The 12,364-nt window shown below is 44.3% G+C and overlaps 1 protein-coding gene across 2 annotated transcripts in view; it reads left to right on the forward strand.

Annotated features, from left to right (window-relative positions):
- LOC310707583 (neuropeptide FF receptor 1-like) overlaps positions 1-11,309 on the forward strand; it is a 20,512-nt gene extending 9,203 nt beyond the window's left edge. Inside the window, exons 3-5 of one of the 2 annotated variants that reach the window (XR_014526600.1) lie at positions 5,057-5,156; positions 7,659-10,838; positions 10,921-11,309. Coding sequence is in view for 1 of the 2 variants with exons in the window: in XM_083504684.1 (XP_083360810.1) it covers positions 5,057-5,156; positions 7,659-8,550 (992 nt within the window). In the remaining variant the exon portion in view is untranslated. Of the gene's footprint in view, positions 1-5,056; positions 5,157-7,658 lie in introns of both variants that reach the window. The other variant, XM_083504684.1, reaches the window with a different exon arrangement.
- The last annotated feature ends 1,055 nt before the right edge of the window (positions 11,310-12,364 follow it).

Here is a 12,364-nt window from a genome sequence, read left to right on the forward strand (position 1 = left end):
CATAGTGCTTTGAAAACCCAACTTTGGGAGTTCAAAGCATTCAATCACCTGATGTCAAATTTAACTTGTGAGTCTGACATCTGCTAAGGAACATGCGGAGCCAAAATGGTTTCTTATTCCATACTAGGCATGACCATCATCCATTCAAAGAAGGAGCCACCAATTCTGCCAGGCTGAAGCAAGTCACTTGTGTAAGCCTATGCAGATCTCTGAATCTCAGCCTATATTTCATAGACCTTACTATGTCTAATATTCCTTAGACTCTGGGATATTCAGTGAAATGGTGTTGGGAGATAGCGGTCAACAAGCGATTTGTTTTTCTTATCCCTTTTAACCAGCTAGGAGGAGGAAATGTGATAATGAAAGGTTAAGATGCAAGCTACTACTTATGGAGAACTGCAGGTAAGATATGGAAATGCCTGAGATGTTTTGCCCAAACATCAAATACCTTATTAGCATAATTCTTCATTCCAGTGGAGCATGTCAGTATAGCAGCATGCCAGAAACCAGTTAGGGGGCAATTCATTGATCAGTTAGACTGGAGAAATCTGATTGGCCTCAGTGGAGCTTATCTCACTGTAAATGACCCTTGAATATTTCTCCTTAGGCAAGTCTGAGCTCTGCCTAATGCCAAATCTAAGGGTGTTCTGATTGGACTTTGGATTGGATTGCAGGACTGAGCCATTGCTGTTTTTAATCCTGAAAGCAGCAATAGGAAAGAAGCCAAGCTGCGTGCTTAAAGCTAATGTTCCATGTATGTGTGTTCGAAAAACACCGTTCCGAAATTATGTTATGATTCACATTTCTGCTTTCCAAACGAAAGGGAGCAAAGGCAGGCCCATTTTCACCACGGAAAGCAGCAAGTGCTAAGAGTCTGAGAGATGAGCACAAAAAGATACAAAGGAGTTTTGGAAACGGATATTACGCTACCAGCTGCCTCTATCTCTGTTTTTGCTGCAGTAGGTAACCCTGGCATTGCACTCTTGTAAGCTAATTTGTACTTAAAACAAGATCAGATTTCTGACTAATTATTATGCAGAGCAGGCAGGCACATTCCGACTCAGCCGGGCGGCCCTGTCAACGGCTGAAAACCTTAATTTGTTAAAATCATATTTATGTTTCTGAACTGCTATTAGCACTTCAGAGCTGTGCCTAAAAGACCCCATTCCGCACTGTATCCTTTTAATCAACAGAATAATGAGCTACATGCCAGTTACGAGATTGCTACTGCTTCCCCAGCTCCCAGGGGAGGATAGCTTCAATTTCCCTCTCTGATTTTAGTGAATTAAGGATAGGATTCACCTAACCTGCCCTGTTACTGGAAGCTGTGCACAAGGACTTTCACTTGCACAGTGGGGCTTTCCCTCCCCCCATGTCACCCACACCCCTGAAATTATCTCTGGGAGGGGTCAGGATAACCCCCCAGAATAGCATGGGGGGGGGGGAGAGGATAGTTCACTTTGGCAAGCAGGAATGCTTTAGCAAAAGAAAGGTTTCTTTGAATCCCACCCTATGTATCCAGCTGTCTATGGGTAGTAGTCAATGCTAGTCTTCCTCAGAGTAGGCCCATTTGAATCAATGAACCTACTTTAATCATGCCCATTAACTTCAGTGAGTGCACTCTGTGTAACATTAGCACTGAATACCTGGTTTAATTTACACATTTTTATTTACACATTAAGATCTGGAAATTCAGGATACCAATTCAAATTCCCTGCAGTGGTGCCATTAGGTCCCCTGGCTTACTGGAGAATTAAAAAAACAAAACACATTTAAGTGGTGATAGGTACCTTGAGTGAGGCTCTGTTGTTTAGGCTGCTACTTCTGTCTCTAAAAAGTCACCCCAGTCTTGAGTGTGAGTTGTCTCAGCTAGAAGCTCCCCTGGGCTTGGTGACTTCTTCATTTGCTCTTGACCTGTGGAAAGTCAAATAGCTTCTCCCCATCGCCACCTCCACTTGCTGTTAACGATGGTTCCTTCCTTGTAGATGTCGAAGCTCTTCCTTTATTTATATGGTCTTTGTGTTTCTACAACAGAGGTTGCTGGGCTAGAACTCCCAGCAGCCCCAGCTAGCACGGCGAGTGGTCACAGATTATGAGATTTGTTGTCTAACAACATCTGGAGGGTCTCAGGTTCACCTCCCCTGCTTTACCGTATCAGTCTCCCCCAGTCCTTTCCCCGTTTCTTGGCTTCAGATAACCTATTCCACATTGGTTCACACTGACCATTCAACAGTAACACCTTGCAGAGGATTCTGGGAAATGTTCTTGGGTGCGCAATAAGTTCACACGTGAAGCCTTATGTGAAATGGGAGGGCACTGCAGGAACCAGCCTGTGTTCTCTGAAGGCTGTGAATTGGACTGCAATGAAAAAAATTGATCCATCGTGGACAAACTGCCCTTGAGGAAAGTCGATCCAACATGACGGTTCTGCTAACAGAAAAATAGGTTTTGAACTCTACTGTGTTTAGCCTGTGGTCTATAGTAAATAAAATAATACACAGTGGAATGATTTTTCTCGAATGCTTTTTAATTTAGCAATTTGAGCTTTGGGGTTTACAGTGACTAGCACCATTCCCAATTACAGGCCACAGCAATGCAGATAGAATATCTACCCAGTTTCAGTCCCCAGTATTTTCAGGTACGGCTGAGGGGGGAAAAACCTTCCAAACCCCTGGAGAGTTGCTTGACATTATCCTGTAGATAATGTCATGGCAGATGGACCAGTGGTCTGACAAGGCAGCTTATTATGGGAAGGAAAGGTTGTAGGGCAGTGGTTTGGCACCTGCTCTGCATGTCAAAAAGCCCCTGGCATCTCCAGGTATGACTGAGAGAGACGCATCTGAGATTCTGGAGGCCTACAAAGAGTCCCTAGAGACAAAATACTGAGCTGGAGGGACCTAAAGTTTGCCAGCTTTCTATGTTCCTATAGCACATCTGTCTCTTTGAACATTCTGGGTCTAAAATCTGTCATTTGGAGATAGAGATTAGTGAAATATTATGTCCGTTCTCCTGCTTTCCTTCTGTCCCCCACCCCTCCTGTAATGACCGATGGTCTGTATGTTGCCTCTAAGTATACCTTTCCCCTCCTCATCAAGTGACAACTATCCACTTACCCTCTTCTCACCTTGAGCACTTACAGCTGTCAAGTGGGGGGGGGGCAGAAATGTGCCAGTAACTTTGAGGATTCACTCTGCTGCCACTGAGGAAGTCAATAGAGAGCCATGACAGCAGTAAAGCAAAAAAGAGGTTTGTTCTCAAAACAAGTGCAGATTTTGCAGCAAAAGCTCTGAACATATTTTTAAATGTGTGGCTCACTCCCCTATTTAGCTAGTTCTCTTTACTATCTGCTCTCTGACGTTTCCTGCAGAACTTTACACCCGTCTTTCCAATCGGCAACCAGCATATATGATGAAAATGAAGCACATCTGCATAATTTCTGATACAAATAATAATTAGTAGCATCATTATGCATATGTTCTGATTCTGCTAGGCATGGAAAGGAGCGGTGCAATTGCAGCGCTGGAATCCTGCCCCCTTGCACTTACGCAGCAATTCCTTTTGCTTCTGAGATTTTGCTAAAGATTGCATCTGCACATTCAAATCTTTTCAGTCCAAAGGGCTAGAAAATTCTTTCCAAACAAGAAAAGAAAGCTTTGCCCATATCCTCTCTACTGATCAGAGTATGTCTAATCAATCAATATCTCCCATCATATAAGACACCTGTGTTAGAAGGGAACAGCAAGTGCGTGTGAGCAGGAGAGTGTTCTGCACATTCTCTTGAAGGAGATGTCAGTCTTTTTCTTTTTTGACAGTAGGAAGTTCTAAATGGATAGCAATGATACCACATGCAGCTAGCTCTGGTGCCCTGCACAAATCTGACTTATTCAAAAATGAATGGGATTGTGATCGTATGGTGAATGGAGACATCTAGAGGAAGCTGAAAACATTAAAGGCCGAACGCAGCATGCTTACAGGCTTGGGAGTACAGTGGTACCTCGGGTTATATATGCTTCAGGTTATATATGCTTCAGGTTACAGACTCCGCTAACCCAGAAATAGTGCTTCAGGTTAAGAACTTTGCTTCAGGATGAGAACAGAAATCGTGCTCCGGCGGCGCGGCAGCAGCAGAAGGCCCCATTAGCTAAAGTGGTGCTTCATGTTAAGAACAGATTCAGGTTAAGAACGGACCTCCGGAACAAATTAAGTACTTAACCTGAGGTACATTTCTAAAGGGCAACACAGTCATGCTTGCTACAGGAAGATAGATAAGGCCTGCCTCAGGAAATTTGGGCATTTAAAGTAGATAATCCAAATTACTCCACCTCAAGGAACAAAACTACCCTGTAGTGTAGAAGGTTGAAGCTAATATTGAAGACAAAATGTGTATGCTTTTTTCAAAACATAATTTAAAGTAGACACCATAAACACAGGGAATGGTGTCCCTATGGGAAATGGGATTATGCTGAATGAAAATGCAGAGGAAGCCCCTGAAAGGGTCTGCTGGCACCTTTGTTATTGCTGGATCTGAGCCTGGGAAACTGAAAAGAAAATTTGTTGGCCGAGCGATGCAATAGGATATTATAATTAGTATGAAATCCCCATCTTTGAAAAAGAGAGAAACATGGATAAACGTTGGGTTGAAAAGAAACAAATCGTGATGGGGTTGCCGCGGCCAAATGGTGATTGCCATGGGCATGGGATCTCCCACACGGACTTGATGCTAACTTGCAACTTGTGAATAATTTGGAGACATTTATTTGTGTTTGTCAATGAATGGTTATATGTCACATTGGTCAGGCTACACTGCTTGCAGGTCGTTTCCCAGAAAACATTTTTTTCCACAGTTTCCAATAAATATTACAATATCGTTGCACGTTTGGGGAGTCAATCCCATGATGCCAGAGTCCTTTCCGATTCTTGGCGTCCAAACTAGACATGGTTTAGCAGCTCTCAGAGAAGGCTCGGGTTCGATCACTGTGTGTTTGCTATATTACCTCTCAGGAGGTCTAGAATGTTAAGAAATGCACTGCAGTTGACACTCTGCATATCATTCCAGGCTGGCCATTTGACATCACCATGTGTAAAATGAGTGGCTTGGTGCAAGGGATGTCTGTCTCCTCTTCCGTGTTCACCCTGGTGGCCATTGCAGTGGAAAGGTAGGTTTGTTCTATTTATTTCAAAGCAGTTATAAACCGCTTAGTGTTTTTAAAAACCTCAAATTAACATGCGGCATAAAAACAGTAAATGGTATCATTAACACAAAGGCAACATTCCATATAAGAACAGGAAAAATACAGCATATAAAAAAAATTTTAAACAGGAATTCATGCAGACAAAAACAGGGTGTGATTTCATGGGTCAGGTCATTAGCCATTGCGACCCATATGTTGGCAGCCTCCTATCTGGACTATTGCAGTGTGCTTGATGTGTGGCTTCCCTTGCAACTTGCCCAGACACCTGCAGATAGTACAGAACACCACAGCCTGGGTGATGCTCCTTATCGGGCCCATACCATGCCAACGCTGAGGGATCTGTACTGGGCTGCCTTCTAGCCACCAAGCCAACTTAAGTTTCTGCTGCTTACATAAAAAAAGGCAAAGGTAAAGGACCCCTGACAGTTACGTCCAGTCGCAGACAACTCTAGGGTTGCGGCGCTCATCTCGCTTTATTGGCCGAGGGAGCCGGCAGACAGTTCTTCCGGGTCATGTGGCCAGTATGACTAAACCGCTTCTGGGGCAATGAAACACTGAAACCAGAGCAGCACACGGAAATGCCATTTACCTTCCCGCTGGAGTGGTACCTATTTATCTACTTGCACTGGCATGCTTTCGAACTGCTAGGTTGGCAGGAGCTGGGAGCTCACCGGGGATTTGAACCACTAATGTTTTGATTGGCAAGCCCAAGAGGCTCAGTGTTTAGACCACAGTGCCACCCGCGTCCCTGCTGCTTACATACAAAGTCCTAATTAACTTTGGACCAAGGCTACCCTCCACTGCCCAGCCTTGCAACCAGTTTTGGGAACCCAGATACTTTTGTCATGACCCAATGATGATTGGCTTATGGTAACACAGAGGAGGCTTCCCTCTTCCCCGCCACTGGGGGCACCAGTTTTGCAGAATGCTCTCCCTGCTGAAATATGAGGCCCCATCACTAATGGCATTCCACTACTGTACCTCCTGAATGCCTACCTGTTTAGACAAACATTTCCTTGAACTCCCTGATTTGTTTTTAAACTTTTAATTGTCATGCTTTTTTAACTGGCTTTTGTTTTACGGTATATTTTAATTGAGAATGTTTTGCTGCTCTGTGTATTTCATTACTCATGGAATTTTGTTTATTGATTTTATAGTTGAAAACCACTTCAAAACCATTTTGGCATATACACAGTATATTTTGTTGTTGTTGTTGTTGTTTAGTCGTTTAGTCGTATCCGACTCTTCGTGACCCCATGGACCAGAGCACGCCAGGCATTTCTGTCTTCTACTGCCTCCCGCAGTTTGGTCAAACTCATGTTAGTAGCTTCAAGAACACTGTCCAACCATCTCGTCCTCTGCCGTCCCCTTCTCCTTGTGCCCTCCATCTTTCCCAACATCAGGGTCTTTTCTCTTCTCATGAGGTGGCCAAAGGATTGGAGCCTCAGCTTCAGGATCTGTCCTTCCAGTGAGCACTCAGGGCTGATTTCCTTCAGAATGGAGAGGTTTGATCTTCTTGCAGTCCATGGGACTCTCAAGAGTCTCCTCCAACACCATAATTCAAAAGCATCAATTCTTCAGCAATCAGCCTTCTTTATGGTCCAGCTCTCACTTCCATACACCACTACTGGGAAAACCATAGCTTTGACTATACGGACCTTTGTCGGCAACACAGTATATTAGCTATTATTAATAATAAATAATAGCCAACACAGTAAATAAGCAACAATTTTCAAACCCCCATCAAAGGCATATGCAGAGCCCCAAAATAACCTTCTCTGTCAACTATGGGAAATGTTACAATGGTGCCATATATAATTTTGATAACATTTTATCCGTTTATTATTTATGTTTAACATTTTTATTGCTTCTACCTTCTATAACCCACTGTCTCTGAGGATCTATCGCACATTGCATTGTTTTTAACTTCTTGCAACTCTCCTTGAATGTTTTGGTAGAAAAGTGGGGTGGAAATTAGAATAACACCTCCCTTCTCCCAACAAGGGCTTCAGGGAGAAATAGTTTTCCCTCTCTGCATTTTATCAGCACAACAACCCTGTGAGGTAGGTTGGGCTGATTGGCCACTCATCTCATGTCTGAGCAAGCGTCTGAGCCCAGGGTCCCCTGACTGAGGTCTGGCTGCAGCGTTAGTTTCACAAGCTGCTCATGTTTGCTTTCGCTAATGAGAACTTTGGGGGGTCTATTGAAGTTAGTTCATATGTTTCCTTTTAATGGCGTTTTGTCCTGAAATTATCATCTCCTTTTAGAAAAGCTGAGATGCAGTTTTCGCTCATGCAGGAAAAGTGCCTTCTCAAAATGTTGCTTATAAAAGGCCCTTTAAACCCCTTGTGTTCTGGTACAGTACATCCCACAAGTCTCTCAGCAGACCATGAAGGAAATGCTTGTTTCTCATAGCTTTTCCAGTGTTGTATCTGAATATATTGCTTTTTCCCTCTTCTCGCTTAGGTTCCGCTGTATTGTGTACCCATTCAGGCAGAAGCTAACTCTAAGGAAAGCTCTGGTCACCATCATTATAATTTGGGTCTTAGCCTTAATCATCATGTGTCCCTCTGCAGTCACCTTGACCGTCACCCGGGATGAGTACCACTTCATGCTAGATGCCTACAACAATTCCTACCCGCTCTACACCTGCTGGGAGGCATGGCCGGACAAGGAGATGCGCAAGATCTACACAACCATTCTTTTCTCTCACATTTACCTGGCCCCTCTCACCTCGATTGTGATTATGTACGCTCGGATTGCCTTTAAACTCTTTAAGTCATCCGCAAGCATTAGAGGCTCCCAGTCGGAGGAGAACGAGGGAAGGAGAGTGTCCAAGAGGAAAATCAGAGTTATCAACATGTTGATCATTGTGGCGTTGTTCTTCACCCTCTCTTGGCTGCCCCTCTGGACTTTACTGCTGCTGACAGACTACGGGAACCTCACTGAGAATCAGCTCAACCTCGTCACGGTTTATTTTTTCCCCTTTGCCCATTGGCTGGCTTTCTTTAACAGTAGCATCAACCCAATCATCTACGGGTACTTCAACGAGAACTTCCGGAGAGGATTCCAGGAGGCCTTCCAGGTCCAGCTCTGCTCCATGGAAACAGAACACAAAAACACCTATTCTGACAGAACCAACAGTGGGTTGCTTTTTGGGGCACGCAATCGGATTTTTGTCGAAGTTCAAGGCAGTGACTCAGCACAGCCCTCTGAGTCTGGTCAGAGTAGCCTTTTGAGAACAGGGCTGTATCCTGCAAGGAACGGAAGGGTAGCCCACCATGGTCTGGTGGTGGAGGACTTTGACAGCAAAAGTTGCTCCCCCAAAACTGTCAGTATCCCAGCTTGGGATATCTAAGGATATTTGAGATGCTGATGGATTGATTATACAATATATCGTTACATTACTTTCACAGCATGTGAGCCAAATCCATTTCCAATAAGCTTTTCAAGACCAAAACCCATTGTCGGTGTAGATATCTAAGTGAAAGGACTTGACGTTTGTGGAACTTCCTCTTCTTATCCTGGGTTTTGATACTTCGGTATGACACACACCAGTTTTTATAAAGCGCTGCAATTTATAAATGCTTATTCCTCCCCTTAGAACCTTGTATATATTCCAAATGAGGTGTTGGGATTCAGGCCTGTGTTCAGGGCCGTCTTAAGCATATCTCACAGAGTTGTCGACCTTTTTTTAAGGGGGGGGGACTTCGGTCCGGCTCGTTTACATCGCGTGGTCCCCAACGCGTGCTCGGCGCTGCATGTAAGTAAGAGGCGCCCGGATCACAGCCCAGACGGCCTCCCACAAAGCCTCCCTCTAAATGCCCGGCGCCCCTTACCTGCCCCTGTCCAGGGAAGTCCGCACAACAGGAAGGCCAGCAAGCAGATCAGGTGCCTTGTCGGCTGTCCCATCCTCGCCCGGCACCGAGATTACACAGGGTGCTTCCCTGCTCCACTTGCAGACTCCGCAGGGAGGCGTGCAGCAGTGACTCAGCCAGAGAGGGGTGGGAGAGAGATGCCTGCCCTGCCCCGCGCCCAACCCCGATTGCACTGTCAGGCCCCCAGGCAGCCCCAGCAGGAGGGGACGCAAAGGGGCTTCCCTGAGCCGGACACAGCGCGCTCCAATGGGTGGCTGAGAGGAGAGGAGAGGGCTGCCCCAGAGCGGGGAAGGGAGCACGCCCTGACTCTCATTCCCGGACTCTCAGCCTGTGGCGCCCTCCAAAATCTGGCGCCCTGGGGCCCCGCGCCACTAACATCTATGGGTAAGACGCCCCTGCCTGTGTTTAAAGAGGAACCAGACAGAACAATTATTCTGAACTAGATTTCTAAATAGAAGCGCAGTTGTCTGTGACTGGTCAGCAACCTCATCTGTTGGAGACTGCTTGTTGTGCTACCTCAACAATAAAAGCAAGGTAAGAGTGACAAGTGAGAGGAAGAAAAGCCTCCATTCAGGAAACAGAAAGATACAGTATTTAGAGCACACACACACATGCAGACCATTCACTTACTCTATATCAGCCCCGTAATTGATCCATTAACTTTTGTGAGACTGCCCAAGAATGATTCAAATGTTACTGTTGTGTCACGGTTGCTGCTTCTATGTGATCAGATGCCAGGGTGTGTTTTTTTTTGGGGGGGTTGGTTGTTGTTGTTGTTTTGTTTGTTTTCGTAGGAAGGTGTCTCTGGAATCTGAGATTCCCAGCTAGCATATATTAAATTTTGAGAAGCAATTTCAAAACCTACAGTGTTGGCAGAGAACATTGTTTATGTTCCCAGCTTATTGGGGTGGGTGTGGGGTACCCGTTTTATTTATGTCACCAGGAGCTAAGTTTACATGATGGCAGCACAGCCAGATCCTGTCAGGGATTTGGTTGGGATGTTTTGTGTTAGTATGCATCACTTTAAACTTGAATGCCGTTGATGTGTGTATCTCATTGGCCAATTTGTTGCCCATTCACCCTCTTGGACAGATTGTGACCAAGTTGGCGTCATCTACCTCACTGTTCAGCCTTGACTCCGTGTTATTTATGAATAAGCTAAATAACACCAGCCCCAAAACATATTCTTAGAGGAATGTGTCTCTTAGTTTTAACAATGAAGGAAATTATCTATCTCCTCACAACCCCTGCTTCCTAGTGTATGCCCATTAGAGGACTTACCTGTACTTTTATCTATTTATTTTTCCCAATGTTACTAAGTCTCCTTAGGAACCTTAGCTGAAAGAGTTTGTAAAAGCTTTTTGAAAGTCCAGGTATATAATACCTGTCAGATTACCTCTACCTGCATGTTTGTTGGTGTTGATACACTAAAAAAAATAAAAATCTCGAAGGGGTGTTGAGGCAGTGTTCCGTTAATTTTATTATGCTGACTTTAAATGTTTAGCCCACCTTCCACACAACTTTGCAGAGTAGCTTGTTGTTTCTTAATTGTTACACAGGGGATATAGCTGTGCTGTAAAGTGCAATATACAAATATGACACTAGATGGCGACAGTGAGCTATGCAAAATTCAATGTATTTTTCAAAACTTTTTTCATATGTGTGTAGATTCCACCCTGGAGAGGAGATGACATCCTCATTTCATTTCAGGAAGGGATGCATTTCTACCACATGAGGTTGCCAAATGATAAAATAAAGAGACTGTCCTGCTTTTTAACAGCAGCTTGATCTACAGAAATCAGCAGATGAAGCTCTTCGCAACAGGAAGAAAAACATGGTTTCAAATCAAGCTGCTGTGAAAGGCACTGGATCAGGGACCTTTTAAAAAAAAATAAAAAAAATAAAATGGCAGTTCTACTCATTTCAAATACATGGCTTGTATCCTTCATTAACCCTACATTTTAAAGAATAAAAAAACCAAGAAAATGGAGGGTGTGCATGTTTGTATAAGAAAGCATCATTGAAGCTCAAAGGCAAACCCAAGAAGAGAATTCATTTGCTGAATCAAAGTGTTTACTGCCTGTATTGGTCCGTTGTCTTCCATCGCACTGTGACTAAAGAATACCTACCAGAACTCTTTATTGCCATTTTTGTAAATTAGCAGTCCTGTGTTGTAAAAGTGGTCATGATGCTATTACACAGTTGTTGACAATGTATCAGAAATAAAAGATACTCTCTGCTGCTGTATGCTTTTAAATTATGATGATATTTGTAGCTGCTGCCGCTGCAAGTCTCTGTTGCATTTAGGGTCGGCCAGCTTCTAGGCAGAGGAAGGAAGCCGCCTCGTGAACTTGAAACAGTTTAGCTTATATGTCCAAAGATGAACAAAGTGCTCTCCTACATGTCATATTGGGCAATGTTAAGGGCCCTCAGGGAGTTTAGAGTATGTCACAATCACATTACTTTTAGGCCCCCTACATTCATCATTTCTCCATACCAATTATCACACATAGCTGCAATGTACATGCATAAGCTTGCTTTCTCCTGCTCTGAAGGGTAGGATCCGAACCAATGGCTTTAGGTTACAAGAAAGGAGATTCTAACTAAACAGCAGCAGGAAGAACTTTCTGGCACCAAGAACTGTTCAACAGTGGAAAGGACTTAAAAAAAAGTGGAAAGGACTCCCTCAGAAGGTGTTGGGCTCTCCTTCCTTGAAGGTTTTAGGCAAAGGTTGGATGGCCATCTGTCATGGATGCTTTAGTTGAGATTCCTGAATTACAGGGCGTTGGACTAGATGACCCTCAGGGTCCCTGTCCAGTTCTGTGATTCAAACCTCTGTAAACAACACTCCTAGCTGTCCAGCAATAAAACTGCTAGCACATTTACAACAACACATCATTTGTCCCTTGGATTTGGGGGGTTCTCATAAGCATCTGGTGGGCCACTGTGATAGCCAGGTGCTGGAGTCGATGGCTCTTCGGCCTGATCCAGCAGGCTTCTTTTTACATAGCAAGAAATGAACAATGAGTTATGACGTTTTTGTATTGCAAAAAGGGGAAAGGCAAGGATGACGGGTTTTGTTCAGGCGTGGGGCTGGGAAAGAACAGCCACTCTGCAGTCCAGTCCAGGCTTAATATCCCCCCATATTGCCGGAGATTATTTTTTTTGGGGGGGGGTGTTACTGAGGTTTAAGATTGCCTTTTGGATAGCGTTGCCATATAGAATTTGGCGTAACCCAATAAAGATAATTTCTTTAGGGGAGGAATATACAATTGGGAGACTAGACCAGTGTTT

This window comes from Podarcis liolepis, assembly GCF_965112155.1.
Source record: "Podarcis liolepis genome assembly, chromosome: 5".
Lineage (NCBI taxonomy): Eukaryota > Metazoa > Chordata > Lepidosauria > Squamata > Lacertidae > Podarcis > Podarcis liolepis.